Source organism: Trematomus bernacchii, unplaced genomic scaffold (genome assembly GCF_902827165.1).
Source record: "Trematomus bernacchii unplaced genomic scaffold, fTreBer1.1, whole genome shotgun sequence".
Lineage (NCBI taxonomy): Eukaryota > Metazoa > Chordata > Actinopteri > Perciformes > Nototheniidae > Trematomus > Trematomus bernacchii.
In genome coordinates this window covers 57,501-84,561 of record NW_022987650.1, presented here as the reverse complement: position 1 = coordinate 84,561, position 27,061 = coordinate 57,501, and the positions used below count along the sequence as shown (strand labels likewise).

General features: G+C 46.3%; 2 protein-coding genes across 2 annotated transcripts in view; both read left to right on the top strand.

Annotated features, from left to right (window-relative positions):
- The first annotated feature begins 17,941 nt into the window (after positions 1 to 17,941).
- LOC117486370 (oocyte zinc finger protein XlCOF22-like) lies at positions 17,942 to 20,584 on the top strand. Its single transcript, XM_034134788.1, has 3 exons — positions 17,942 to 18,256; positions 18,592 to 18,658; positions 18,873 to 20,584. Exons 1-3 carry the CDS (start codon positions 18,149 to 18,151, stop codon positions 20,462 to 20,464), a joined length of 1,767 nt encoding a protein of 588 aa, XP_033990679.1. The 5' UTR covers positions 17,942 to 18,148; the 3' UTR covers positions 20,465 to 20,584.
- Positions 20,585 to 21,970: 1,386 nt separating this feature from the next.
- Positions 21,971 to 27,061, top strand: part of apmap (adipocyte plasma membrane associated protein) — a 19,703-nt gene continuing 14,612 nt past the window's right edge. Inside the window, exons 1-2 of the mRNA XM_034134789.1 lie at positions 21,971 to 22,147; positions 25,124 to 25,240. Coding sequence (XP_033990680.1) covers positions 22,056 to 22,147; positions 25,124 to 25,240 — 209 coding nt within the window. The 5' untranslated portion in view covers positions 21,971 to 22,055. The remainder of the gene's footprint in view (positions 22,148 to 25,123; positions 25,241 to 27,061) is intronic.

The window sequence follows — 27,061 nt, the reverse complement described above, 5'->3', positions numbered from 1 at the left end:
GGTCACCATCAAATACAGGTATTTGTCTGGAGGGAAGTGAGGATTGTTTTTGATGTAACATTAGTAAATCTGCAATATCATTTTGCCTCTGGATCACAGTTATCAAATCTTTACTATGACTACTAGAGTCTGATTCCTCAGAACCTTCACTCCTTGGTGGCTCCGATGTTCTAAGCAATGGAGATGGTTCAGAGGGGTCTAATGCAAGTGCAGGTATTTGAGCTCCGGGAACTCTGTGAAGTGATGGTTTAGCAATGTGGCTTGTCTGGCTTGTCAAATATTCATTCATTCCATCTCTTTCCTGTACTGTAGAATGTCTTTCAGAGCCCACATAAAAACTGTCAAACACCTTTAATTTGGCTTCAGATTCGGCTATATGCTCCTCCAGTTCCATTCTCTCCAGTTCAGCTTGTAATCTGTTTTTCTCCATTTCCATTGCCTGTTTCCGTTTTAATGTGGACATCCGTGATTGTAATGCAGCTTTCTCCGTGGCTACTTTAAGACGAGCTGAGGATATTGAAGTTGCAGATTGTCTTGTCTGTCTTGAACATTTTGATATCCTAGACTCATCGGATACATTGGAGATACTATCATGAGGATTAACAAACATCTGAGGGTCTGGTGGAAAAGTGTTCCATGAATCCACTTCCTTTAGGAAATTCTCAAATGTTTCCATTTTGGGCTCATACCAGTCCAACGTCTCATTTTCCTTTATTTCAGAAGGTAAAAGCATTTGGACAGCAGCATGAGCATCTTTAAATTCATCCAGAGTCACTTTTAATTGTTCCACACCTCGTAAAACCCTTTCACTATTTCCACTATCAGCAAGCAGTGGTCTGAGTTCATTCAGTTTGCGCGTGCACGCGCCCAGTCTCCCTCTGCGCTTCGCACTGAGAGTTTTTTAACTCATTGTCTATTTTATCAGGTTCTTCAGCCATCATGACATCATTTCCTTGTCCCTTGGATAACACTTTATCAATCCTTTGATCGTTCAATCTGCACTTTAATCCAAACATTGCGTCGTAACAAACATTTCTCTCTGCTCCATTTCCGTTTCCTTTTATCTTGGCAGGCATCCAACATATATCCATATCCCGATCATCTTGGTTATCTTTCTTCTGGCTTGAGAGTTCATCTCATTCATTATATTAGTCCATTTACCACCTCCACAGTGTCCAGAGGACTCCTGCCTCCCACCACCTCCACAGTGTCCAGAGGACTCCTGCCTCCCACCACCTCCACAGTGTCCAGAGGACTCCTGCCTCCCACCTCCTCCACAGTGTCCAGAGGACTCCTGCCTCCCACCACTCCACAGTGTCCAGAGGACTCCTGCCTCCCACCACCTCCACAGTGTCCAGAGGACTCCTGCTCCCACCTCCTCCACAGTGTCCAGAGGACTCCTGCCTCCCACCATCCTCCACAGTGTCCAGAGGACTCCTGCCTCCCAACCTCCTCCACAGTGTCCAGAGGACCCTGCCTCCCACCTCCTGCCACAGTGTCCAGAGGGACTCTGCCTCCCACCACTCCACAGTGTCCAGAGGACTCCTGCCTCCCACACCTCCACAGTGGTCCAGAGGACTCCTGTCTCCCACCTCCTCCACAGTGTCCAAGAGGACTCCTGCCTCCCACCACCTCCACAGTGTCCAGAGGACTCCTGTCTCCCCACCTCCCTCCACAGTGTCCAGAGGACTCCTGTCTCCCACCTCCCCTCCACAGTGTCAGAGGACTCCTGCCTCCCACCACCTCCACAGTGTCCAGAGGACTCCTGTGTCTCCACACCTCCACAGTGTCCAGAGGACTCCTGCCTCCCACCACCTCCACAGTGTCCAGAGGACTCCTGTCTCCCACCACCTCCACAGTGTCCAGCACGGACTCCTGCCTCCCACCACCTCCACAGTGTCCAGAGGACTCCTGTCTCCCACCTCCTCCACAGTGTCCAGAGGACTCCTGCCTCCCACCACCTCCACAGTGTCCAGAGGACTCCTGCCTCCCACCACCTCCACAGTGTCCAGAGGACTCCTGCCTCCCACCACCTCCACAGTGTCCAGAGGACTCCTGCCTCCCACCACCTCCACAGTGTCCAGAGGACTCCCTCCCACCTCCTCACAGTGTCCAGAGGACTCCTGTCTCCCACCACCTCCACAGTGTCCAGAGGACTCCTGCCTCCCACCTCCTCCACAGTGTCCAAGAGGGACTCCTGCCTCCCACCTCCTCCACAGTGTCCAGAGGACTCCTGCCTCCCACCACCTCCACAGTGTCCAGAGGACTCCTGTCTCCCACCCTCCTCCACAGTGTCCAGAGGACTCCTGTCTCCCACCTCCTCCACAGGTGTCCAGAGGACTCCTGCCTCCCACCACCTCCACAGTGTCCAGAGGACCTCCTGTCTCCCACCTCCTCCACAGTGTCCAGAGGACTCCTGTCTCCCACCACCTCCACAGTGTCCAGAGGACTCCTGTCTCCCACCACCTCCACAGTGTCCAGAGGACTCCTGTCTCCCACCTCCTCCACAGTGTCCAGAGGACTCCTGTCTCCCACCACCTCCACAGTGTCCAGAGGACTCCTGTCTCCCACCACCTCCACAGTGTCCAGAGGACTCCTGCCTCCCACCACCTCCACAGTGTCCAGAGGACTCCTGCCTCCCACCTCCTCCACAGTGTCCAGAGGACTCCTGCCTCCCACCACCTCCACAGTGTCCAGAGGACTCCTGCCTCCCACCTCCTCCACAGTGTCCAGAGGACTCCTGCCTCCCACCACCTCCACAGTGTCCAGAGGACTCCTGTCTCCCACCACCTCCACAGTGTCCAGAGGACTCCTGCCTCCCACCACCTCCACAGTGTCCAGAGGACTCCTGCCTCCCACCTCCTCCACAGTGTCCAGAGGACTCCTGCCTCCACCACCTCCACAGTGTCCAGAGGAATCCTGTCTCCCACCACCTCCACAGTGTCCAGAGGACTCCTGTCCTCCCACCACCTCCACAGTGTCCAGAGGACTCCTGTCTCCCACCACCTCCACAGTGTCCAGAGGACTCCTGTCTCCCACCACCTCCACAGTGTCCAGAGGACTCCTGCCTCCCACCACCTCCACAGGTGCCAGAGGACTCCTGTCTCCCACCTCCTCCACAGTGTCCAGAGGGCTCCTGTCTCCCACCTCCTCCACAGTGTCCAGAGGACTCCTGCCTCCCACCACCTCCACAGTGTCCAGAGGACTCCTGTCTCCCACCTCCCTCCACAGTGTCCAGAGGACTCCTGTCTCCCACACCTCCACAGTGTCCAGAGGACTCCTGTCTCCCACCTCCTCCACAGTGTCCCAGAGGACTCCTGTCTCCCACCACCCTCCAACAGTGTCCAGAGGACTCTGCTTCCCCACCTCCACAGTGCCAGAGGACTCCTGTCTCCCACCACCTCCACAGTGTCCAGAGGACTCCTGCTTCCCACCACCTCCACAGTGTCCAGAGGACTCCTGCCTCCCACCACCTCCACAGTGTCCAGAGGACTCCTGTCTCCCACCACCTCACAGTGTCCAGAGGACTCCTGTCTCCCACCACCTCCACAGTGTCCAGAGGACTCCTGCCTCCCACCACCTCCACAGTGTCCAGAGCACTCCTGTCTCCCACCACCTCACAGTGTCCAGAGGACTCCTGTCTCCCACCACCTCACAGTGTCCAGAGGACTCCTGTCTCCCACCACCTCCACAGTGTCCAGAGGACTCCTGCTTCCCACCACCTCCACAGTGTCCAGAGGACTCCTGTCTCCCACCACCTCCACAGTGTCCAGAGGACTCCTGCTTCCCACCACCTCCACAGTGTCCAGAGGACTCCTGCCTCCCACCACCTCCACAGTGTCCAGAGGACTCCTGTCTCCCACCACCTCACAGTGTCCAGAGGACTCCTGTCTCCCACCACCTCCACAGTGTCCAGAGGCACTCCTGCCTCCCCACCACCTCCCACAGTGTCCAGAGGACTCCTGTCTCCCACCACCTCCACAGTGTCCAGAGGACTCCTGTCTCCCACCACCTCCACAGTGTCCAGAGGACTCCTGTCTCCCACACCTCCACAGTGTCCAGAGGACTCCTGTCTCCCCACCTCCTCCACAGTGTCCAGAGGACTCCTGTCTCCCACCACCTCCACAGTGTCCAGAGGACTCCTGTCTCCCACCACCTCACAGTGTCCAGAGGACTCCTGTCTCCCACCACCTCCACAGTGTCCAGAGGACTCCTGCCTCCCACCTCCTCCACAGTGTCCAGCGGGACTCCTGCCTCCACCACCTCCACAGTGTCCAGAGGACTCCTGCCTCCCACCTCCTCCACAGTGTCCAGAGGACTCCTGCCTCCCACCACCTCCACAGTGTCCAGTAGGACTCCTGTCTCCCACCACCTCCACAGGTCCAGAGGACTCCTGCCTCCCACCACCTCCACAGTGTCCAGAGGACTCCTGCCTCCCACCTCCTCCACAGTGTCCAGAGGACTCCTGCCTCCCACCACCTCCACAGTGTCCAGAGGAATCCTGTCTCCCACCACCTCCACAGTGTCCAGAGGACTCCTGTCTCCCACCACCTCCACAGTGTCCAGAGGACTCCTGTCTCCCACCACCTCCACAGTGTCCAGAGGACTCCTGTCTCCCACCACCTCCACAGTGTCCAGAGGACTCCTGCCTCCCACCACCTCCACAGTGTCCAGAGGACTCCTGTCTCCCACCTCCTCCACAGTGTCCAGAGGACTCCTGTCTCCCACCTCCTCCACAGTGTCCAGAGGACTCCTGCCTCCCACCACCTCCACAGTGTCCAGAGGACTCCTGTCTCCCACCTCCTCCACAGTGTCCAGAGGACTCCTGTCTCCCACCACCTCCACAGTGTCCAGAGGACTCCTGTCTCCCACCTCCTCCACAGTGTCCAGAGGACTCCTGCTCCCACACCTCCACAGTGTCCAGAGGACTCCTGCTTCCCACCACCGACCCCACAGTGTCCAGAGGACCCTGTCTCCCACCACTCCCACTAGTGTCCAGAGGACTCCTGCTTCCCACCACCTCCACAGTGTCCAGAGGACTCCTGCCCTCCCACCACCTCCACAGTGTCCAGAGGACTCCTGTCTCCACCACCTCACAGTGTCCAGAGGACTCCGTCTCCACCACCTCCACAGTGTCCGAGGACTCCTGCCTCCACCCACCTCCCACAGTGTCCAGAGCACTCCTGTCTCCCACCACCTCACAGTGTCAGAGGACTCCTGTCTCCCACCACCTCACAGTGTCCAGAGGACTCCTGTTCTCCACCACCTCCACAGTGTCCAGAGGACTCCTGCTTCCCACCCACCTCCACAGTGTCCAGAGGACTCCTGTCTCCCACCACCTCCACAGTGTCCAGAGGACTCCTGCTTCCCACCACTCCACAGTGTCCAGAGGACTCCTGCCTCCCACCACCTCCACAGTGTCCAGAGGACTCCTGTCTCCCACCACCTCACAGTGTCCAGAGGACTCCTGTCTCCCCACCACCTCCACAGTGTCCAGAGGACTCCTGCCTCCCACCACCTCCACAGTGTCCAGAGGACTCCTGTCTCCCACCACCTCCACAGTGTCCAGAGGACTCCTGTCTCCCACCACCTCCACAGTGTCCAGAGGACTCCTGCCTCCCCCCACCTCCACAGTGTCCAGAGCACTCCCCAGGACAGAGCTTCCTTACCAGTCTGTTCAGTCTCTTTCCCGTCAGCAGCAGAGATTGTTGCTGGCCCCAGCAGGCCACACCATAGAAAATGGCTGATTCCACAACAGAGTCGTAAAAAGTCTGAAGGAGTGCCCCTGCACCCCGAAAGACCTCAGTCTCCCTCAGCAGAAAGAGTCTGCTCTGTCCCTTCTTGTACAAAGCAGCAGAATGATCAGTCCAGTCCAGTTTATTGTTCAGGTGAACACCCAGGTATTTGTAAGATTTCACAATCTCAATGTCCGCTCCCTGGATGTTCACTGGTGTCGGGGGGGAGTGTTGGCGCCGTCTGAAGTCCACCACCAGTTCCTTGGTCTTCCCTGCGTTGAGCTGGAGGTGGTTCCTCTGGCACCAGGGGGTGAAGTCCTGCGTCAGCTCCCTGTACTCCCTGTACTCCCTGTACTCCCTGTACTCCCTGTACTCCCTGTACTCCCTGTACTCCCTGTACTCCCTGTACTCCTTGTACTCCCTGTACTCCCTGTACTCCCTGTACTCCCTGTACTTCATGTACTCCCTGTACTCCCTGTACTCCCTGTACTCCCTGTACTCCCTGTACTCCCTGTACTCCCTGTACTCCCTGTACTTCATGTACTCCCTGTACTCCCTGTACTCCCTGTACTCCCTGTACTTCCTGTACTCCATGTACTCCATGTACTTCCTGTACTCCATGTACTCCATGTACTCCATGTACTTCATGTACTCCATGTACTCCCTGTACTCCCTGTACGACTTTGTAATTTTTTAATGTTGATATGTATTCGCTCATAGCCTACTGTGCCTTTCACGCAGACAATACAAGTGAATTTTGAAATGACAAATAGGTTTATGTTTCAAGTTTATTTGCATTCAAAACGTGTTTTTAAACCCTTCTGTTCAAAGTTGATATTTTGTTTCTTAAAAGATTAAATCTTTAAAAACATGCTGTTTGCCATTTTTAAAGTTTGATGGAAGAAAATTAAATATAGGTCACTGGCGTGGGAGCTTTAGGCCTGCAATGCTTTAACAAAGAATGTTGTTGGTGTTTCAGCTTTGAGTGAATATGGATGTTAAATTCACAAATGAGTAAGAACAGGATCTTGAGCCATGATGTTTTTAAAGTATAGAAACATTCAGAATGACGATTCCTTCAAAGGTTTTGAAATAGACCCCTAGTACTCTTAATTTATAAAGTAATAATAATACATGTGAATGATTGAGCTCATTAGTGGCCTGACTGGCCGTCCTACTCTGGTCTAAAGAAAGTCAATGATGATCGCTGTGAAGGGGTGAGCCCATATCAATAACAGACCAGACTACAGGCTCATGTTTTCATGTTAGGCCTACCTCACATGAACCTGTTTGAAACCTTAATGACCCCATGATGTGATTATTTATATCTTAAAACCTTTAACAACTATATTTAGATGTTCATAAATATCTACATTTATGTATAAATACATGTGTAGCAGTTAGACAAACATAATCAATAGATGATCTCATTAATACCTATTTTATATGTACTAAAAAAATAAAGTTTACTAAGCCCCCTTTTTGTTTTAATTTAATAATTAGACAAAATGATTTGTGCTTAAAGTCATATACTGTTGTGTCTCAAACGGATAGACTTGGTTATTCATTCATTTGCCTAATAGTTGCTTAAAATGCTACAATAACATTTGCAATTCGTTTTTAATCTGCAATGTACGGTATCAACGTCTCTCAGCCACCGTAGTGTCGTGTACTTGCTGCGGCCATAGATATATAGAAACACTCTCTGGGTGTTTCTCAATGTCGAGTAAAGCTGCTTCAGAGCCACTATTTCAAGCATGCTACGTCATCGAGTGCCGCCGAAGTACTGTTCCAATCTCCAGCATACTTGGAAATCTACCGAGCCCGGCGTACTCCGTTTGGAGAAATTTCGAGGCTGCACATGAGTAGACTCCGCGGTCTTAAAATCCCCACAATGCTTTGCGCACGGACCAATTTCCCCAAATCTGTGGCGGAAGATGTAAGAGGCGGGGCCTCTCATATGACGCACACCTGCACACTTGCTAGCCTGTTCCACTCTTTGTTTTCCGAATGCCAGGAAGTATTCTTGACTCGCTTCTGAAGCAAGATGCTCGGAAGACATGTGCTACCAAGCAAGCGTACTCGCATTGAGAAACACCCACGTGTTTAAGGCTGCGTTTCACTTCTCTTATTTTTCATTTCCTCGCTCCTCTGTCTCGGTCTCACCGGAAGTTGATTTGTCTGCGCCATCATTGAGTAGCGTCCCAATGGCCTTGTTTTTGCCGGAGGACCGAGGGACCGAGGACCGAGGAGCGAGGAGCGAGGAGCGATAATGGAGGAGCTATAACCAAGCGGCAAACTCTGGGGAAGAGCCGGGACGCCAATGCGGAAGTGCCACAAACTGCAGTTCATCTATTGGCCGATAGGCGATGACTGCAGAAAGGAGCAATTTCCATAGACCCCAATGTTAAAATGCCCAATTTCACAGCAGAAAAAAACATGTTTCTAGCCCTGGATGCAAATAAATATTATTATGTATATAGTTAGATTCCACCTTCGTGATTATGAATCTGTGAGTGAATTGTTTTCTAACACGACCCTTTTATTTATATTAGGTCTTAAGATTTTTGCATAAATTAGGGCGTGGTCACATTGAGTGACAGCTCTGTCAAGTGACTGCTGCTGTTAGCTTCTTGTCTCTCTGCTAGCTGCTCCGTCTCCGTGAAGCTACAGGGACTCTGCCTGCTCAGTTCATCCAGGGAACACAACTTGACCCCGGCCGTGTTTGTTTGTTCTTCATGCTTATATATCGGACTATTGTGACTCGCTCTGCGGTTAAAACAGACGGTGCATGAATGCCGTTTTGCGGTAAGTGAAATTCGAGTACTTTATTTATGTGTTTATGATTTTAATCAGCTACGTAATGAATGTTAAGGCTTGGGTTAGCGTGTAAGCGAGTGGTAGCTACATCGGTGCTAACGATGCTAATCTTAGCCTCCAAGTTAACTTAAAACCATAGACTGTATATATAAAGGTTAAAACGAAATAGAGAGTGTTAAGACCTGTAGTCTTCTCCTATTGACCGGCGTCGATGGGGGCGTGTCCAATGCAAATCCTGTCGGCTTCTGCTACTAAATTACATCACTCTGATGTCTGTGGTCATCTAAACATTCCCTAATAAACCTCATTCCAGCGTCAATAAATGAGTGTTAAACTCAGGGTATTTTAGTGTACAACATCACGTTATTTCACCTTCAATTCACGGTTTGAAAACGTAGCATTTCGCCACAAGCTAATGCTAACCGGAAATGACGAAATTCACCAGCGGAAAAACCGGAAGTCACATGTGAATCTTCGGTTTTCAGAATAAAACAGATTTAAATGAAATAGTGTATTTCATTCAAATTACGCCACATCAACATTGATTTTAATTTCTAACAGTATCAAATAAACAGTAAGCATTGGTAACACAACTTCCAAAGTTACAGTAAAATAAAAAGGACCCTGACTCGGGTAATACACAATCCAACATGTTCAACAGAAGAGAATAAGTTATATTGTTTGTACACATGGTTCTTTACATATATATCTGTTTGTTTAAAGTTTCCAGGTGATGCAGACAGGCTGGACCAGAGAGTGAGAGACAGAACTGGACTCCTCACAGCAGTGAACTTCAGCACAGGTACAAATACTCTTTTTTCATACTGTACAAAGAATCAAGAAAGATATTGGTTTAAATAAATGAAGTATTGACTTTAATACACTGATATATATTCCATTAAACAATACTAAATACTAGATCACCTACACATCAGTGAAGTTGAGGGGTTTTTTCCATGCAAAGGGTTACATTTAGATGTTAACAAGCAATATTACAGTCAGCTTTCTAATTTAATGTATTGAAGGCAAAGATATTTAACACATAGTGAGAACTGCTATTTATCTCTCAATATTGTCTGTAAAAACGTGGTAAAAGTGATTCTTTCAGTGAGACAACAGAGCAAGCTTCTACAGTTGCACTAAGTTTTAATAACAGTTAAATATTATTTTGATAATAAAATACAATGTTGATGAATGTCATACTGTTCATTCATAATCTGATTGTCTTTGTAGCTCACTGTTGAAATAAAAAAAAACATTACAATTACAAAATAATGATATCTACAGCCCCTAAACACAAACTCACCTCTTTCATAAATAACACACTTGTTCTGTAATAATATGTTTTATGTTTCCTGTAATTTTTGTTAGGAAAGGACATGCCTGAAAGACACGACTCAGCATCTCCTCTTTCTCTGAGGGTCAAGAAGAACATCCAAGAGGAAAATTAAAAGCTGATGTTATGAGATGTTAAGACCAGTACAGGACATTCACTAAGAAACTACTTTTATTGTGAAGTCAGCTGATCGAATGCACCTATTTCCACATCTACACTCCATCAGCTGATTATTTCTATTTGCCTCACTTTATGAGCTTCACAACATGTACCTTGTACCGCGGAGTTTGCAACGCAAATAAATGGGGCCAATCTTCAGTCGGATGTGAATGTGTAATCTAACATTTTCAGTAAGAATAATGGACAAAAGGAGTGCAAATACAAATTCAATTTATTGAAATCTGAACCAAAAGTTAATCAAACATGTTTTAAATAAAAAGCACATATGGACAGAAGGTGTAAACCTATTAAATGTATAAGTAAACACATTTAGTCAAATAAAGTGACAGACAAGGCCTGATCAGGTGGTATCAGCATGGGCTCCTCCATCAGGCCTGGTCCTCCTCGCTGAGGAAAGACCCTCAGTCCTCTCCAAACCAACAGACAGGACGTCCATCACACGGAGGTTTCTCCCTGAAGTCCTCTGCAGCTCTCTGGACACCACGCTGTCTCAATCCGTCCACACTGAATATGAGAGGGGGAAAATGAAAATAATAAATGCTTTAGACAATAATAAATATAAAGTTGACTGTTGAGTTGCTCAGTTTTTTTAGATTGTCAATACTATTACTGTATAACTAATATCCCAGGTTAAGAGGCACCTTCAAATAAAGATTGGTCTTTAAATACATTTTGTCTTTAGAATTGTTTGTCTAAAGTCAAGGATCTAGAACTGGTACTTATAGTTTTAATGATACAGTCTGGTTATAATGCTGTTTGGAGGAGGCCTCACAGGTAAGAGCACTAACTAGCTACCATCACATGCACCTTAGCTTAACTTAAATGTATTAAACGTATAATGAAGTGATAGCAAAATATAAATAACTAATGTCATGCAAACATATTAATATTTGCTTGATTCCAGTGTTGCATTTAGCACATTGCATACAAACGTTAAGGGATTTTAAGATTCTGAAGTATTATGCTTAAAAAACTCAACTTAGATTATTATTTATAGTTTTGCTGAATAGTTTCATGTCCGCTTACCTTAGAAACGTAAAATGTGACGGCAGTGTGCAGATGGGGAGCATGTTAGCTTAGCTTCTTAGCTTGAGCTAGCTCTGTTACTTCCCAGCTGGAGGCAGCAGGTCCCGCCTCGGCTCCGCCTCTTTGCCCTTATTTGGAGCAGGCGGGAGTTAGACTCTGACGTCACTGTCGAGCCGTTAGTGGCCGACTCCGCCTACTAAGGGCTTCTCGGCAACTCTGCAGAATCCTATGGGTGACGTCACGGACCCTACGTCCATTTATATATACAAGCCTCGTCTCAATACCCCTCCTCGACTCCTCCTTTCCCTCACTCGCGTCCCTTCCTTGCGTCTTAGCTCCGCCTCCGTAAGATGCGAGCGAGAGACACGAGGAGGAGACGCAGGACAGAGGAGTCCTCAGGTATTAATTGGGATGTCCTCGTTCACTCACACGTCACTCTTAAACGACGTCTGTTAATGATGACATGTGCACAGCTGTATCCCCTCTCATCGGGCTTAACTGAATAACCTTTAGAACCTTTAGAACCGGCCCATTTATTGTTAAATATGTATTTAAATTATAAATCTTTCTCTTTTTAGTCAAGGAATTCAATGTATGATGGTTGGTCCTGCTTTTGTGTTCCGTTTTGGTGTAAAATGTACATTTCAATAAAATTATAATTATAATAATGTGAAAGCCTTTACTCTGAACATGTGTGTCCTGTAGATCCCCACATTCACCACAAACACACATTCAGGACTGTGCATTTTAAATAATTTAACTACTCAATATTTTAACACAAACAAAACAAATAATTGTTATTTATCAAGATCTAGCCATTTATGAAATAGCTTTCTTAATAGCTATGTTTTAGTGACGTTCAAGATCAGTAAACATGACTTCAATTGTTAGTATAACCTTAAGAAATGAATTGCACATAATAATTCCCACGGAGCTGTGAGCACTTAGACATTTATGTGACGCTTTTCCACTCATTCTTCCAGTTCTCCGTTTTCCTCTCTTGAAATGGACCAGCTGTGAAGGTGGGGGCGGGGCCAGCTGTGAAGGTGGGGGCGGGGCCAGCTGTGAAGGTGGGGGCGGGGCTTTGATACGCGAGTAGTGAAAACACTTCCGCGTAGTCTTTTTTTTTTTTTTTTTTTTTTTTTATTGAATATTTTTTTAAACATACAAAAGCTCGGTGAGGATATCATCAACTTATCAACATAAGTTCAAGACATTCATTCACAATAAGACAAAAAAACATAACTAATACATCCAGTAAGAGCCAGGGGGAAAGAAAAAAGCATAAAGGCACAAAAACATTTAAGAGGCATTAAGCTTACTTAAAATAATAACCATTTGGAAATGTCATTGCAAATCTTTATAGACAGGTTACAAGATTGTATTTTTCTAAGGGACAGAAAAAAGGACTTGAACTCATTTATGAAACAGGGAAAGGAGGGCTTGCCTCCTCTCCATTTACTACAATGTAAATGGTATTTACCCAAAATAATAATTATATTTACCAAATCAGAAATGGGAGAGTCCAAATTATCAATATAATATAAAATGTGATATATTTTGAAGGCCGGAATATTTGTTAATTTAAGTAACAACCAATCTCTCACATTCGACCAAAACAATTCAGAAAAAGGGCAAGAGAAAAATAAATGTTCCAACGATTCATCAGATAAATTACAAAAGGAACATGGTTCCACTTCAAATTTAAATCTTGAATTTAAAAAAGTAGAAACCGGGTAGATTTTATGAACAATTTTAAAATGAGTTTCTTTTGCTTTAGGGGAAATAGGCCATTTTATAAAATCAGATAGAGCTTTTTCCATTACAGATAAAGTGTCTAAATCGGTCACTTGAGGAAATAAGCCTCTGTTCAAATTGTGAAAAATGTGGGATTTCAGGGAAGCATTAATAGATTTGTTATTCTTAAGAGTATCGCCAATAATTTCCAAATGAGGTAAAACTGATACAACATTTGAGTACAGTAAAGTATTATGAATCATTCCAATAAGTGGTACAGGAATTGCTTTACAGATTTTGTTATAATCTTTAGCAGTACACGTTATATTGTATTTCGTTGAAAAGGCCAAAACATCGAGCAGTTTACCATTGCAATCTAGTAAATCTCTAACAAACAAAATACCCCTCTCATGCCAATCACTCCTAAACAAGGATTTTCTGTTTATGATAATCACTCTATTGTTCCATAACGTAGATCCATGAGGAGAAAAATTGTGGGTAAATATCATCTTCCAATAATCTGCTTATGAAAATTTGACAATTTGGTCGGAATCTTATTAACCTCAAAATCACATTTTAAAAGAAAATCAAACCCTCCTAGACGTTTAAATATGGCCTTTGGAATATGGAACCACATGGATTCTGGCTGGGACAAAAAGGCTTTCAACCATTTTATTTTAATTGTTCCAATCATCGATTCAAAGTCTAAAGCTTTAATTCCGCCTTTATCATATTCTTTAACAAGCTGTGACTTTTTTAATGTAGTGAGTTTTATTTCTCCACAAGAATTGGAAAATAATTGAGTTGGCTTTTTTTATATTAGCCGAAGAGACAAAACATGAGTGGCATGGATAAATAAGTTTAGATATACCTTCTGCTTTAGTAAGAAGAACTCTGCCAAAAAGAGTAAGATCTCTAGTTAACCAACGACTGAGAGATTTCTTCATATCTGTGATACGGTTACAAATATTAAGATCTTCTCTCCTGATATCATTTTTAGATAATGTTATTCCCAAATATTTCACCTCAGGTACCACTCTAATAGAGTCAATAGTGGAATCATCACATGAATGGATAGGGAGTCATTCACATTTTGAAAGATTAAGAGATAACCCTGATGCTTTTGAACAAATTGAAATTGTGTTAAGAGTTTCCTTTACCATGGATTTATTCTTTAGGAAAATGGATGTGTCATCTGCAAATTGACTAATTTTGAACTCTTTGTCAAAGAGGGTAATGCCTAATATTTTGTGATTCTTTATAATAAGCGTTGTTAATACTTGGGTGGTCAGAATAAATAATTTGGGGGAAATAGGGCAACCCTGTCGAATACCACGTAAAACCTTAAACCTAGGGCTCATTCCAGGGTTCAAAGATACAGAACTATAAATGTCCGAGTAGAGCATCCTAATTATGTTGCAGAAATGTTCACCAAAACCCAGAAATGTCAGAGTTTCCATTAAAAAGGAATGTTCAACAGTATCAAAAGCCTTGTAAAAATCCAGAAATAGTACGAGACCTTCAGTATCAATAAACTCCTGGTAATCAAGCATATCCAATATCAGTCTGGTATGGTTATGAATACTTCTGCCCTTTATAAAGGCTGATTGACATTCATCTATTAGTTGATTCAGACCCGAGTTTAACCTGTTAGCATAAACATGTGCTAAAAGTTTGTAATCATTACATAACAGGGTAATAGGTCTCCAATTATCCAACAAAAGATTATTTTTATTTGGTTTTGGAATTAAGGTAATAAGGCCATGTTTCATGGTTGGCGAAAGGTTTCCTGCTGAAATGCAATCTGTGAACGCCTTATAAAGCATTTCTCGCACATCTGACCAAAAACATTTATAAAACTCTCTGGTTAAACCATCCAGCCCTGGTGATTTGCCACCAGACATTTGCAGTAATGCACTATCTAATTCTTCAATTTTTAGTCCATCGTCCATATACTGTTTAAAAGAATAATCTATTGTCTTTTTGAATTCTGTAATTTTACTAAAAAAGTTATCACAATTTTCTTTAGAAAACTTTGAGTTATATAAATGGCTATAAAAAAGTCTAATTTCTTCATTTATCTGGTCTTGATTTTCAATAGTGACATCATTAATAATCAGTTTTTGGATTTTCTTTTTCACTTGTCTTTGCTTTTCAAGATTGAAGAAATAAGAAGTGTTTTTCTCTCCTTGCTCAATCCATCGGGCTCTCCAACGAATAAAAGCTCCCTTTGCTTTTTCCAAATACATGTTGTCTAATTGAGTTTGTAAATTGTTCAGTTGAATTTGCTCATCCAATGATAACTCAGCTTTAAGGCATACATTATTAATTGCACTTGTCATCTCTTGTTGTTTTTGTTTCTTTAATCTAGAAGAGTATTTACAGGATTTTATCGCAATCTGTCTCACACTAAATTTAAACCATTCCCATTTACTGAGAGATGACATATCCAAAGCCAGAGTTTCTTTTATCAGTTGTTTGATCTCTCTACAAAAATCTGCATTCTCCAAAAGACTATTATTGAATTTCCATATAGGTTTAAGATTGGGACTGAAGTTGCTTAGTAAAAAGGACAAAGAGAGGACAGTGATCCGTCAGAGGTGATGCTGAAATGTCACACTTTGAGACATTATTAGTTAAACTAGTAGAGATTAACCAATAATCGAGCCTAGAGCACTTCCGCGTAGTCTGCTCTCGTGTATCCTCCCTTTCGTCTCCTCCCGCACCCCTCCTCCCTCACCCCTCCTCGACTCCTCCGTGTGCATTTCAGCTATTGGGACGTCCTTCAACATGGCGTGTCTTGATCGATTTCCGGGTCAAGTCCCGGAGGAGGGGAAGAGAGCAGTCGAGGAGGGGTATTGGGATGAAGCTAGTAGGCTTGTTTGAGACGAGCTGCGGCTCGCCTCGAAAGTAGACGAGAATAGCCGATCGCAGCCGGGGGAGGTCTAAAAAAGCTCGCCTGAAGTCGGACAGCTCGGAGTCGGCTTCTTCTTCTTCTTCTTCTTCTTCTTCTCTCGGTTTTTTGGCGGATTTCAAACAACTTTAAGGTGCATACTGCCACCTCCGGAGTCGGCTTGACTCGGTTTGCATTTATAAATGCACACGGCATCTATTGCACGTCTGTCCGTCCTGGGAGAGGGATCCCTCCTCTGTTGCTCTCCCTGAGGTTTCTCCCATTTCCCCTTTAAACTGTGGGTTTTCTCTGGAAGTGTTTCCTTGTATGATGTGAAACGTAAGGACAGAGGGTCTAAGGACAGAGGGGTCTAAGGACAGAGGGGTCTAAGGACAGAGGGTGTCATATTGTCACTGATATTCTGTACAAACTGTGAAGTCCACTGAGACAAATGTAACATTTGTGATATTGGGCTATATACATAAACATTGATTGATTGATTGATAAAGAATGGACAAATGTGTTTAATCGTTAATGTCAGATATGTACTAAGTAAATACATTTGTTCCTGCTCAAGATTAGATTCAACTTTATTGTTATTGCACAGATTACAGGAGACAACGAAATGCAGTTTAGCTTCTAACCAGGAGAGCAACAAGCAGTACAGAGAAAAGTAATGTACACAATCTACAGAATAAAATATAGAATGAATTGAATGATGAATAAACAGTGAGGGGTATGAATACACTATATACACAGTAGCCTAGCCTAGTATGAACAGTGTGTTGTATGAATATGCTAAGATATATAAAGTATGACAACGGTAAGCAGTGCAAGTATAGTATACAAATATATAGATATTAATTTAATGATGATAAACATTGTGGAACAATGATGAAAAATGTGAATGGAAGTGGCGACGTAAAACTGACACAAAACAACAACACACTTTTGCCGAGCCAATGGAGAGCTTCATCTCCAGCACGGGGTAAAACCCACCAATGAGCGCTCAGCTCCAGATACCAGCGAACCAATGGAGAGCTTCATCACCAGCACGGGGTAAAACCCACCAATGAGCGCTCAGCTCCAGATACCAGCAAGTCGTTTCCCATCAAGCATTTCGCTTCCGCAGCCCGTGGAGAGAAACTGCGCCGCCTCGCCGCGCCTCGCCGCGCCTCGCTCTCAAGTCTGCGGGCGTCTTTGTCCCGCGAGATTTCAACGTCTCATGTAGGCGAGCCTCCAGAGCAAGTCGGACAAAATGACTAACCATCATGCAACGCACTAGCAAGACGTTGATCTCAATTGCGCAGGTCTGCGCAGGTCTCGCTTGTCTCAAACAAGCCTACTGTCTATGGCTATAATCGAGGAACCACCAGACCATCCTTCGATGAAATCCTCAGAGACTCTCCCCGCCCCCTTACTGTGTATCGCTCACTGATTGGACGATGCAGCGCATGCACTGATCTGATGCTTCTTGACATGAGAGCAGTTTCCCAGCGGAGTGAAGAAAACACATGAAACTCACGGGACTCACTCCTCAGTTCATACTGGGTTCTGTTTCAATGAATGCATCATTCAGTTACAAATATGTGATATATCTGAACAACAAAGTGGACAAAGATCATTTCATTCATTTATTGGAAACATTTTCATGATCGCTTTTTTCGTTTTACATTTTCATTTATTGTCATTTCCATTCAGTCAGTCATTAAGTGCTATTTAACATGTTAATGTGCTACATATCCACACAAACAAACACAGTGTGCAATCCAATGAATGTTAATCTAACTGGGTTTTGATAGATAACATATCTCTCTTTCTTCTCTCAATTATTTTATTTCTATTGTGCACTCTAATCAATATTAATCTAACTATTGTTCGTTTATACATTTTAAGAATGGCGTTTATCTTTTTTGAGTGAGTTATTATTTTTATTTGATTTATTTGGGTCTACAACAGATGATACAAATGTTTGTGTCAGTAAATGTGTACTAACAGAGGCGGGGGTGTTTGTGAAAACAACGGGGACAGAGCTGCTGTCAGACGATCAGCTGTGCGGCGTCATCACAAACGGACGTCGCTTCACGTGACGCTCCGGAGGAAAGGACGTCCCATTGCCCTTAAAACTCATTTCCCTGCTTCTCGTGGTTTCCTTGCGTCTCTCCATGCTTCCTGGTGGGAGGGACTAGTCGCAGGGAAACCACGCAAGAGAGGGACGCAAGGAATCCATTTAACCGAAGTGAAACGCAGCCTAAATATATCTATGGCTGCAGCTAGACCATATTGGCCGTAAACCCTGCTGCTGCTGCCGTAAACACTGCCGTACATTAGGAAGCAGCAATGGCCGCGGAGTGAGTCGGTCCTCTTCGGTTTTTATTTCTTCTTAAAGTTAAAATAAAGTTAAAATAAGTAAAAGATCAAATGCTGTCCTCTGTGGAGAAGCTGCTGGAGGACTTCCGGCTCTCAGCCGGCTCTGAGATCTGCCGGAAACTCAAAGAAAGAGAAGAAGAAGAAGACTCGAAAACTGAGGTCATTATTTTAATTATATTTACTTTAATTTATAAAAAATAAAACTCACAGTCTGAGGAGTTTTTACTTTCTGTTCTTTATTCATAATGTTTTTCTGAATATTATTTTATTATCTAAATATTTGTAATACAAAGATTCGTCCTGGTGTGTGTGTGTGTGTGTGTGTGTGTGTGTGTGTGTGTGTGTGTGTGTGTGTGTGTGTGTGTGTGTGTGTGTGTGTGTGTGTGTGTGTGTGTGTGTGTGTGTGTGTGTGTGTGTGTGTGTGTGTGTGTGTGTGTGTGTGTGTGTGTGTGTGTGTGTGTGTGTGTGTGTGTGTGTGTGTGTGTGTGTGTCAGTTGCTGGCAGTGATTGACAGGTTGTGTGTTGTCCTGCTGGAGGATCTGAAGGCGCTGCTGAAACTCAGTGAGGATCTTATTATATTAAACATTACGGACGCTCCAGGTGTCTCAAAGTGTAAAGTATAAAGTGTGTGTTATAATGCGTCATCATGTAAACTAACACAAACTAATATATGATAATAATATAGAACTAAAGTTGGTTCAAATAATTCATTAATATTCTGTTGAAGCTTTTTAATTGAGTGTTAATAAATTCCACTTCCTGTTTCTCTCTGCAGCCGAGACGCAGCAGGCCCTGCCCCTTTCTGATCAGCTGGAGGTGAGCAGCCAATCAGATGCTGCGCCTGGTCAGAGCAGCCAATCAGACGCTGCAACATGTGGAAACAACCTATCAGAGCAGTCTGCAGCGGATCAGAGCCACCAATCAGATGCTGCCTCGGGTGAAAGCAGCCAATCAGACACTGCGCTTTGTCAGAGCAGCCAATCAGACACTGCGCTTTGTCAGAGCAGCCAATCAGACACTTCACCATCTGGAAACAACCTATCAGAGCAGTCTACAGCGGGTCAGAGAAGCCAATCAGACGCTGTGCTTTGTCAGAGCAGCCAATCGGACACTGCGATTTGTCCGAGCATCCAATTAGACGCTGCGCTTTGTCAGAGCATCCAATCAGATACTGTGCTTTGTCCGAGCAGCCAATCAGACGCTACAACATGTGGAAACAACCAATCAGAGCAGTCTGCAGAGGGTCAGAGCAGCCAATCAGACACTGTCCCCCATCTGCAGGAGAGAAGCTTCCCCTGCTCCGCCTGCAGGAAACCCTTCACAACGCGCCGCAGCCTGAATGTTCACGAGCTCTCCGTGCACCGAGGCCTGCGCCCGTTCACCTGCAGCGTCTGTGGGAGGAGCTTCAGTCAGAACAGCGGTCTGAAGACTCACCTGCGCAGCCACAGCGGGGAGAAACCGTACGCCTGCAGTCAGTGTGAGAAGACGTTCTCCAGCACCAGCTCGCTGACCTCTCACCTGCGCAGCCACAGCGGAGAGAAACCCTTCAGCTGCGACACATGTGGGAGGAGCTTCAGCGTGTCGGCCAACCTGCGCCGCCACCGATTGGTCCATTCAGGCCGACGCTCCTTCAGCTGCCAGGTATGCAGCCGCAGCTTCTCGCAGGCGGCTCACCTGCAGACGCATCACGCAGCCGTGCACAGCGGGGGGTCTGCCTTCCTCTGTGAGCTCTGTGGGAGGGGCTTCAGGCTAAGCAGCCGGCTGCAGGAGCACGAGCGCAGACACAGAGGAGAGAAACCCTTCGACTGCGCAGACTGTGGGAAGAGCTTCTCCTCGACTGCAGCGCTGAAACGCCACCAGAGGACTCACGGCAGGGGGGGGGAGCACAGCTGTGAGGACTGTGGGAAGAGCTTTAGTAACAGCAGCACCCTGAAGACTCACCTGCAGACTCACCTGCAGACTCACCCGCAGCCGCTGGTCTCTAAGCCCTTCAGCTGCGATGTGTGTCTGCGCAGCTACAGCTCTCTCAGCTACCTGCGCTCTCACCGCCGCAGCCACTCAGAGAGGAAACCCTTCAGCTGCTCCACCTGTCAGAACAGCTTCTCCACCAGAGGCAGTCTGCAGCTGCACCTGCGCAGCCACAGCGGAGAGAAGCCCTTCGTCTGCGAGGTGTGTGGGCGGAGCTTCAGCGTATCGCAGAACCTCGTCAGACACAAGCTGACGCACAGCGGAGAGAAGCCTTTCAGCTGTGAGGTCTGTGGGAGGAGCTTCAGCCAGAAGAGCAACCTGCAGACTCACCAGCTGACACACAGGGGGGAGAAGCTGCAGCCCACAGCCAATCACATCGCTGCTGACCTCATCACATGACCTCACCTGGCCTCATCACCTGACCTCAACACCTGACCTCCTCACCTGACCTCCTCACCCGACCTCATCACCCGACCTCCTCACCTGACCTCATCACCTGACCTCATCACCTGCCCTCCTCACCTGACCTCATCACCTGACCTCATCACCTGACTTCCTCACCCGACCTCCTCACCCGACCTCCTCACCCGACCTCATCACCCGACCTCATCACCCGACCTCATCACCCGACCTCATCACCCGCCCTCATCACCTGCCCTCATCACCTGCCCTCATCACCTGACCTCATCACCTGACCTCCTCACCTGACCTCATCACCTGACCTCCTCACCTGACCTCATCACCTGACCTCCTCACCTGACCTCATCACCTGACCTCCTCACCTGACCTCATCACCTGACCTCATCACCTGCCCTCATCACCTGCCCTCATCACCTGACCTCATCACCTGACCTCATCACCTGCCCTCATCACCTGCCCTCATCACCTGACCTCATCACCTGACCTCATCACCTCCTCACCTGACCTCCTCACCTGACCTCCTCACCTGACCTCCTCACCTGACCTCATCACCTGACCTCCTCACCTGACCTCATCACCTGACCTCATCACCTGACCTCATCACCTCCTCACCTGACCTCCTCACCTGACCTCATCACCTGACCTCCTCACCTGACCTCATCACCTGACCTCCTCACCTGACCTCATCACCTGACCTCATCACCTGACCTCATCACCTGACCTCATCACCTGACCTCCTGTAACTGTGTATAAAAACATGAATAAACGTCTGTCAGTTTCTCTTTCCTCACAGACACTTTAATGATGTAATGTTTTATTGTTTTATTGTTTTAATCATCTCTGGGTTTTAATTCATTCGTCTTTTCGTCATGTTTCTATATTTTGTAATCAGATTTATTTTCAATGCTTTTTTTCTCTAATATTTAATTATTTATTATGTTTTTCTCATTTTATTTCAATTATTATTATTTTTCACATTTATATTAAAAATATATAAATACATTATAATGAATACTAAACACTTTTACCTTTCTTTTTATTCCTTCGTTTTAAATATAAAGTGATTAATAGTGATTATTGATTAGTGATTAGTGATTAAACTCATTTCAAGAGATATATTATTTAGATCTGCTTCTGTTTTTCAAAATAAAAGACCTGACGTAAAACGCGTCACTTTCTCTGGAGGTTAAAACAAACCAACAAACAGAATGACGTCATACAACATATTACCAACAAACAGAATGACGTCATACAACATATTACCAACAAACAGAATGACGTCATACAATATATGGAAGTATAATGTAGAGATCATAGACTGTATATAGAGATGTACAAAAGAGAACATGTTGCATCATATTTATTAATTTAAAACACATTGTAAAGAAATTAAGATCTATTTATCTAATAAAGATGTTTTCACGTCATTCTTTCTGTTTGTTATTGTTTTAACCTCCAAGACAAAGTGACGCGTTTTACGTCAGGTCTTTTATTTTGAAGTCCCGCAGACCGGAAGCTGTCAGTCCTCGGATGATTTTCCGGTTCTCTCTCAGTTCCGAGGATAAACATCATGAACGAGACGGAGGGGCTGCGGTTCCGAAGGGTCCACCGCCCGCAGGTCATCACCGACGAGCTGCCGGAGCACCGCCGCAAGGGCACCGGGTGAGAAGAGCCGGGGGGACCGGGCCGAGTCCGGAGGGTTCGAGTCCCGCAGCGCAATACTGAAATACTGAGGGAAATAACTAGAGAAGACTACAAGCTAAATAAATAACAGAGAGAACAACAACACAACACAGCTAGCATCACCTACAGAGAGAACCACAACACAGCTAGCAGAACCTACAGGGAGAACCACAACACAGCTAGCAGAACCTACAGGGAGAACCACAACACAGCTAGCATCACCTACAGAGAGAACCACAACACAGCTAGCAGAACCTACAGGGAGAACCACAACACAGCTAGCAGAACCTACAGGGAGAACCACAACACAGCTAGCATCACCTACAGAACCCACAACACAGCTAGCATCACCTACAGAACCCACAACACAGCTAGCAGAACCTACAGAACCCACAACACAGCTAGCAGAACCTACAGAGAGAACCACAACACAGCTAGCATCACCTACAGAGAGAACCACAACACAGCTAGCATCACCTACAGAGAGAACCACAACACAGCTAGCAAAACCTACAGGGAGAACCACAACACAGCTAGCAGAACCTACAGAGAGAACCACACCACAGCTAGCAGAACCTACAGGGAGAACCACAACACAGCTAGCAGAACCTACAGAGCGAACCACAACATAGCTAGCAGAACCTACAGGGAGAACCACAACACAGCTAGCAGAACCTACAGGGAGAACCACAACACAGCTAGCAGAATCTACAGAGAGAACCCACAACACAGCTAGCATCACCTACAGAGAGAACCACAACACAGCTAGCATCACCTACAGAGAGAACCACAACACAGCTAGCAGAACCTACAGAGAGAACCACAACACAGCTAGCAGAACCTACAGAGAGAACCACAACACAGCTAGCAGAACCTACAGAGAGAACTACAACACAGCTAGCAGAACCTACAGAACCCACAACACAGCTAGCATCACCTACAGAGAGAACCACAACACAGCTAGCAGAACCTACAGAGAGAACCACAACACAGCTAGCAGAACCTACAGAACCCACAACACAGCTAGCATCACCTACAGAGAGAACCACAACACAGCTAGCAGAACCTACAGAGAGAACCACAACACAGCTAGCAGAACCTACAGAGAGAACCACACCACAGCTAGCAGAACCTACAGAGAGAACCACACCACAGCTAGCAGAACCTACAGAGAGAACCACACCACAGCTAGCAGAACCTACAGAGAGAACCACACCACAGCTAGCAGAACCTACAGAGAGAACCACAACACAGCTAGCAGAACCTACAGAACCCACAACACAGCTAGCAGAACCTACAGAGAGAACCACAACACAGCTAGCAGAACCTACAGAGAGAACCACAACACAGCTAGCAGAACCTACAGAACCCACAACACAGCTAGCATCACCTACAGAGAGAACCACAACACAGCTAGCATTGCCTACAGAGAGAACCACAACACAGCTAGCAGAACCTACAGAGAGAACCACACCACAGCTAGCAGAACCTACAGGGAGAACCACAACACAGCTAGCAGAACCTACAGCGAGAACCACAACATAGCTAGCAGAACCTACAGGGAGAACCACAACACAGCTAGCAGAACCTACAGGGAGAACCACAACACAGCTAGCAGAACCTACAGAACCCACAACACAGCTAGCATCACCTACAGAGAGAACCACAACACAGCTAGCAGAACCTACAGAGAGAACCACAACATAGCTAGCAGAACCTACAGGGAGAACCACAACACAGCTAGCAGAACCTACAGGGAGAACCACAACACAGCTAGCAGAACCTACAGAGAGAACCCACAACACAGCTAGCATCACCTACAGAGAGAACCACAACACAGCTAGCAGAACCTACAGAGAGAACCACAACACAGCTAGCAGAACCTACAGAGAGAACCACACCACAGCTAGCAGAACCTACAGAGAGAACCACACCACAGCTAGCAGAACCTACAGAGAGAACCACACCACAGCTAGCAGAACCTACAGAACCCACAACACAGCTAGCATCACCTACAGAGAGAACCACAACACAGCTAGCAGAACCTACAGAGAGAATCACAACATAGCTAGCAGAACCTACAGGGAGAACCACAACACAGCTAGCAGAACCTACAGAGAGAACCACACCACAGCTAGCAGAACCTACAGAACCCACAACACAGCTAGCATCACCTACAGAGAGAACCACAACACAGCTAGCAGAACCTACAGAGAGAACCACAACATAGCTAGCAGAACCTACAGGGAGAACCACAACACAGCTAGCAGAACCTACAGGGAGAACCACAACACAGCTAGCAGAACCTACAGAGAGAACCCACAACACAGCTAGCATCACCTACAGAGAGAACCACAACACAGCTAGCAGAACCTACAGGGAGAACCACAACACAGCTAGCAGAACCTACAGGGAGAACCACAACACAGCTAGCAGAACCTACAGAGAGAACCACAACACAGCTAGCAGAACCTACAGAGAGAACCACAACACAGCTAGCAGAACCTACAGAGAGAACCACACCACAGCTAGCAGAACCTACAGAGAGAACCACACCACAGCTAGCAGAACCTACAGAGAGAACCACACCACAGCTAGCAGAACCTACAGAGAGAACCACACCACAGCTAGCAGAACCTACAGAGAGAACCACAACACAGCTAGCATCACCTACAGAACCCACAACACAGCTAGCAGAACCTACAGAGAGAACCACAACACAGCTAGCAGAACCTACAGAAACCCCAAACACATTTACATTTGAAAATAAAAATAACGTAACAATTGTTTTAGATGATATATATTTGTGTAAAATCAGCTCATGGCTATTTCAGGTATTCTTTACGATATATATTTATTAAATATATTGTATTAAGATATTTCTTTATAATAAAGGTATTTTAATAGATGTATGGTTCCTCCATGTGTTCTATAACATGTTGTGTTCTCTATCAGAACGTACAGTGGGAAGGTGTTCCAGGTGACGCTGCTGTCTCTGGGCGGATTACTGCTGCTGCCTCTGCTCTTCATCCTCCTCATCCTCGAGTCCCCCATCCACCCCGAGGTGTTCAGGTGAGACACACACACACACACACACACACACACACACACACACACACACACACACACAGACACTCACAGAGAGACTCACAGAGACACACACACACACAGAGACACACACTCACAGAGAGATACACTCACACACACACACACACACACACAGACACACTCACAGAGAGATACACTCACACACACACACACACACACACACACACACACTCACAGACACACTCACAGAGAGAGATACACACACACACACACACACACACAGACACTCACAGACAGACTCACAGAGACACACACTCACACAGAGACACACACTCACAGAGAGATACACTCACACACACACACACACACACACACACACACACACACACACACACACACACACACACACTCACAGACACACTCACAGAGAGACTCACACACAGAGACACACACTCACAGAGAGAGATACACACACACACACACTCACACACACACACACTCACACACACACTCACACACATTATAGTAGTTGAATGATGAAATCTATTGCGCAGTTCTTTGTGTGTTTGACCTGCTGCAGATATCTGAATATCTGCAGACTCTGCAGCTTCTCTGGTTAATAAGTGATGAGGGAAAGCTTCATCAAACATCAGAGGAACAATCAGGACACACACACTGAGAGGATAGGAAACACACTGAGAGGATAGGACACACACTGAGAGGATAGGACACACACTGAGAGGATAGGACACACACTGAGAGGATAGGACACACACTGAGAGGATAGGACACACACACTGAGAGGATAGGACACACACTGAGAGGATAGGACACACACACTGAGAGGATAGGACACACACTGAGAGGATAGGACACACACTGAGAGGATAGGACACACACTGAGAGGATAGGACGCACACTGAGAGGATAGGACACACACACTGAGAGGATAGGACACACACTGAGAGGATAGGAAACACACTGAGAGGATAGGACACACACTGAGAGGATAGGACACACACTGAGAGGATAGGAACACACACTGAGAGGATAGGACACACACACTGAGAGGATAGGACACACAACTGAGAGGATAGGACACACACTGAGAGGATAGGACAACACACTGAGAGGATAGACACACACACTGAGAGGATAGGACACACACTGAGAGGATAGGAACACACACTGAGAGGATAGGACACACACTGAGAGGATAGGACACACACACTGAGAGGATAGGACACACACTGAGAGGATAGGACACACACACTGAGAGGATAGGACACACATCTGAGAGATAGGAAACACACTGAGACGGATAGGACCACACACTGAGAGGATAGGACACACCTGAGAGGATAGGACACACACTGAGAAGGGAATAGGACAGACACAACTGAGAGATAGGACACACACTGAGAGGATAGGACACACACTGAGAGGATAGGAAACACACTGAGAGGATAGGACACACACTGAGAGGATAGGACACACACTGAGAGGAAACACACTGAGAGGAAACACACTGAGAGGAAACACACTGAGAGGACAGGACACCACTGAGAGGATTTAGGACCACACACTGAGAGAGATAGGAACACACATGAGAGGATAGGAACACACTGAGAGGATAGGACACACACTGAGAGGATAGGAAACACTGAGAGTATAGGCACACATGAGAGGATAGGACACACACTGAGAGGATAGGACAACACTGAGAGGATAGGACACACACTGAGAGGATAGGACACACTGAGAGGATAGGACACACACTGAGAGGATAGGACACACTGAGAGGATAGGACACACTGAGAGGATAGGACACACACTGAGAGGATA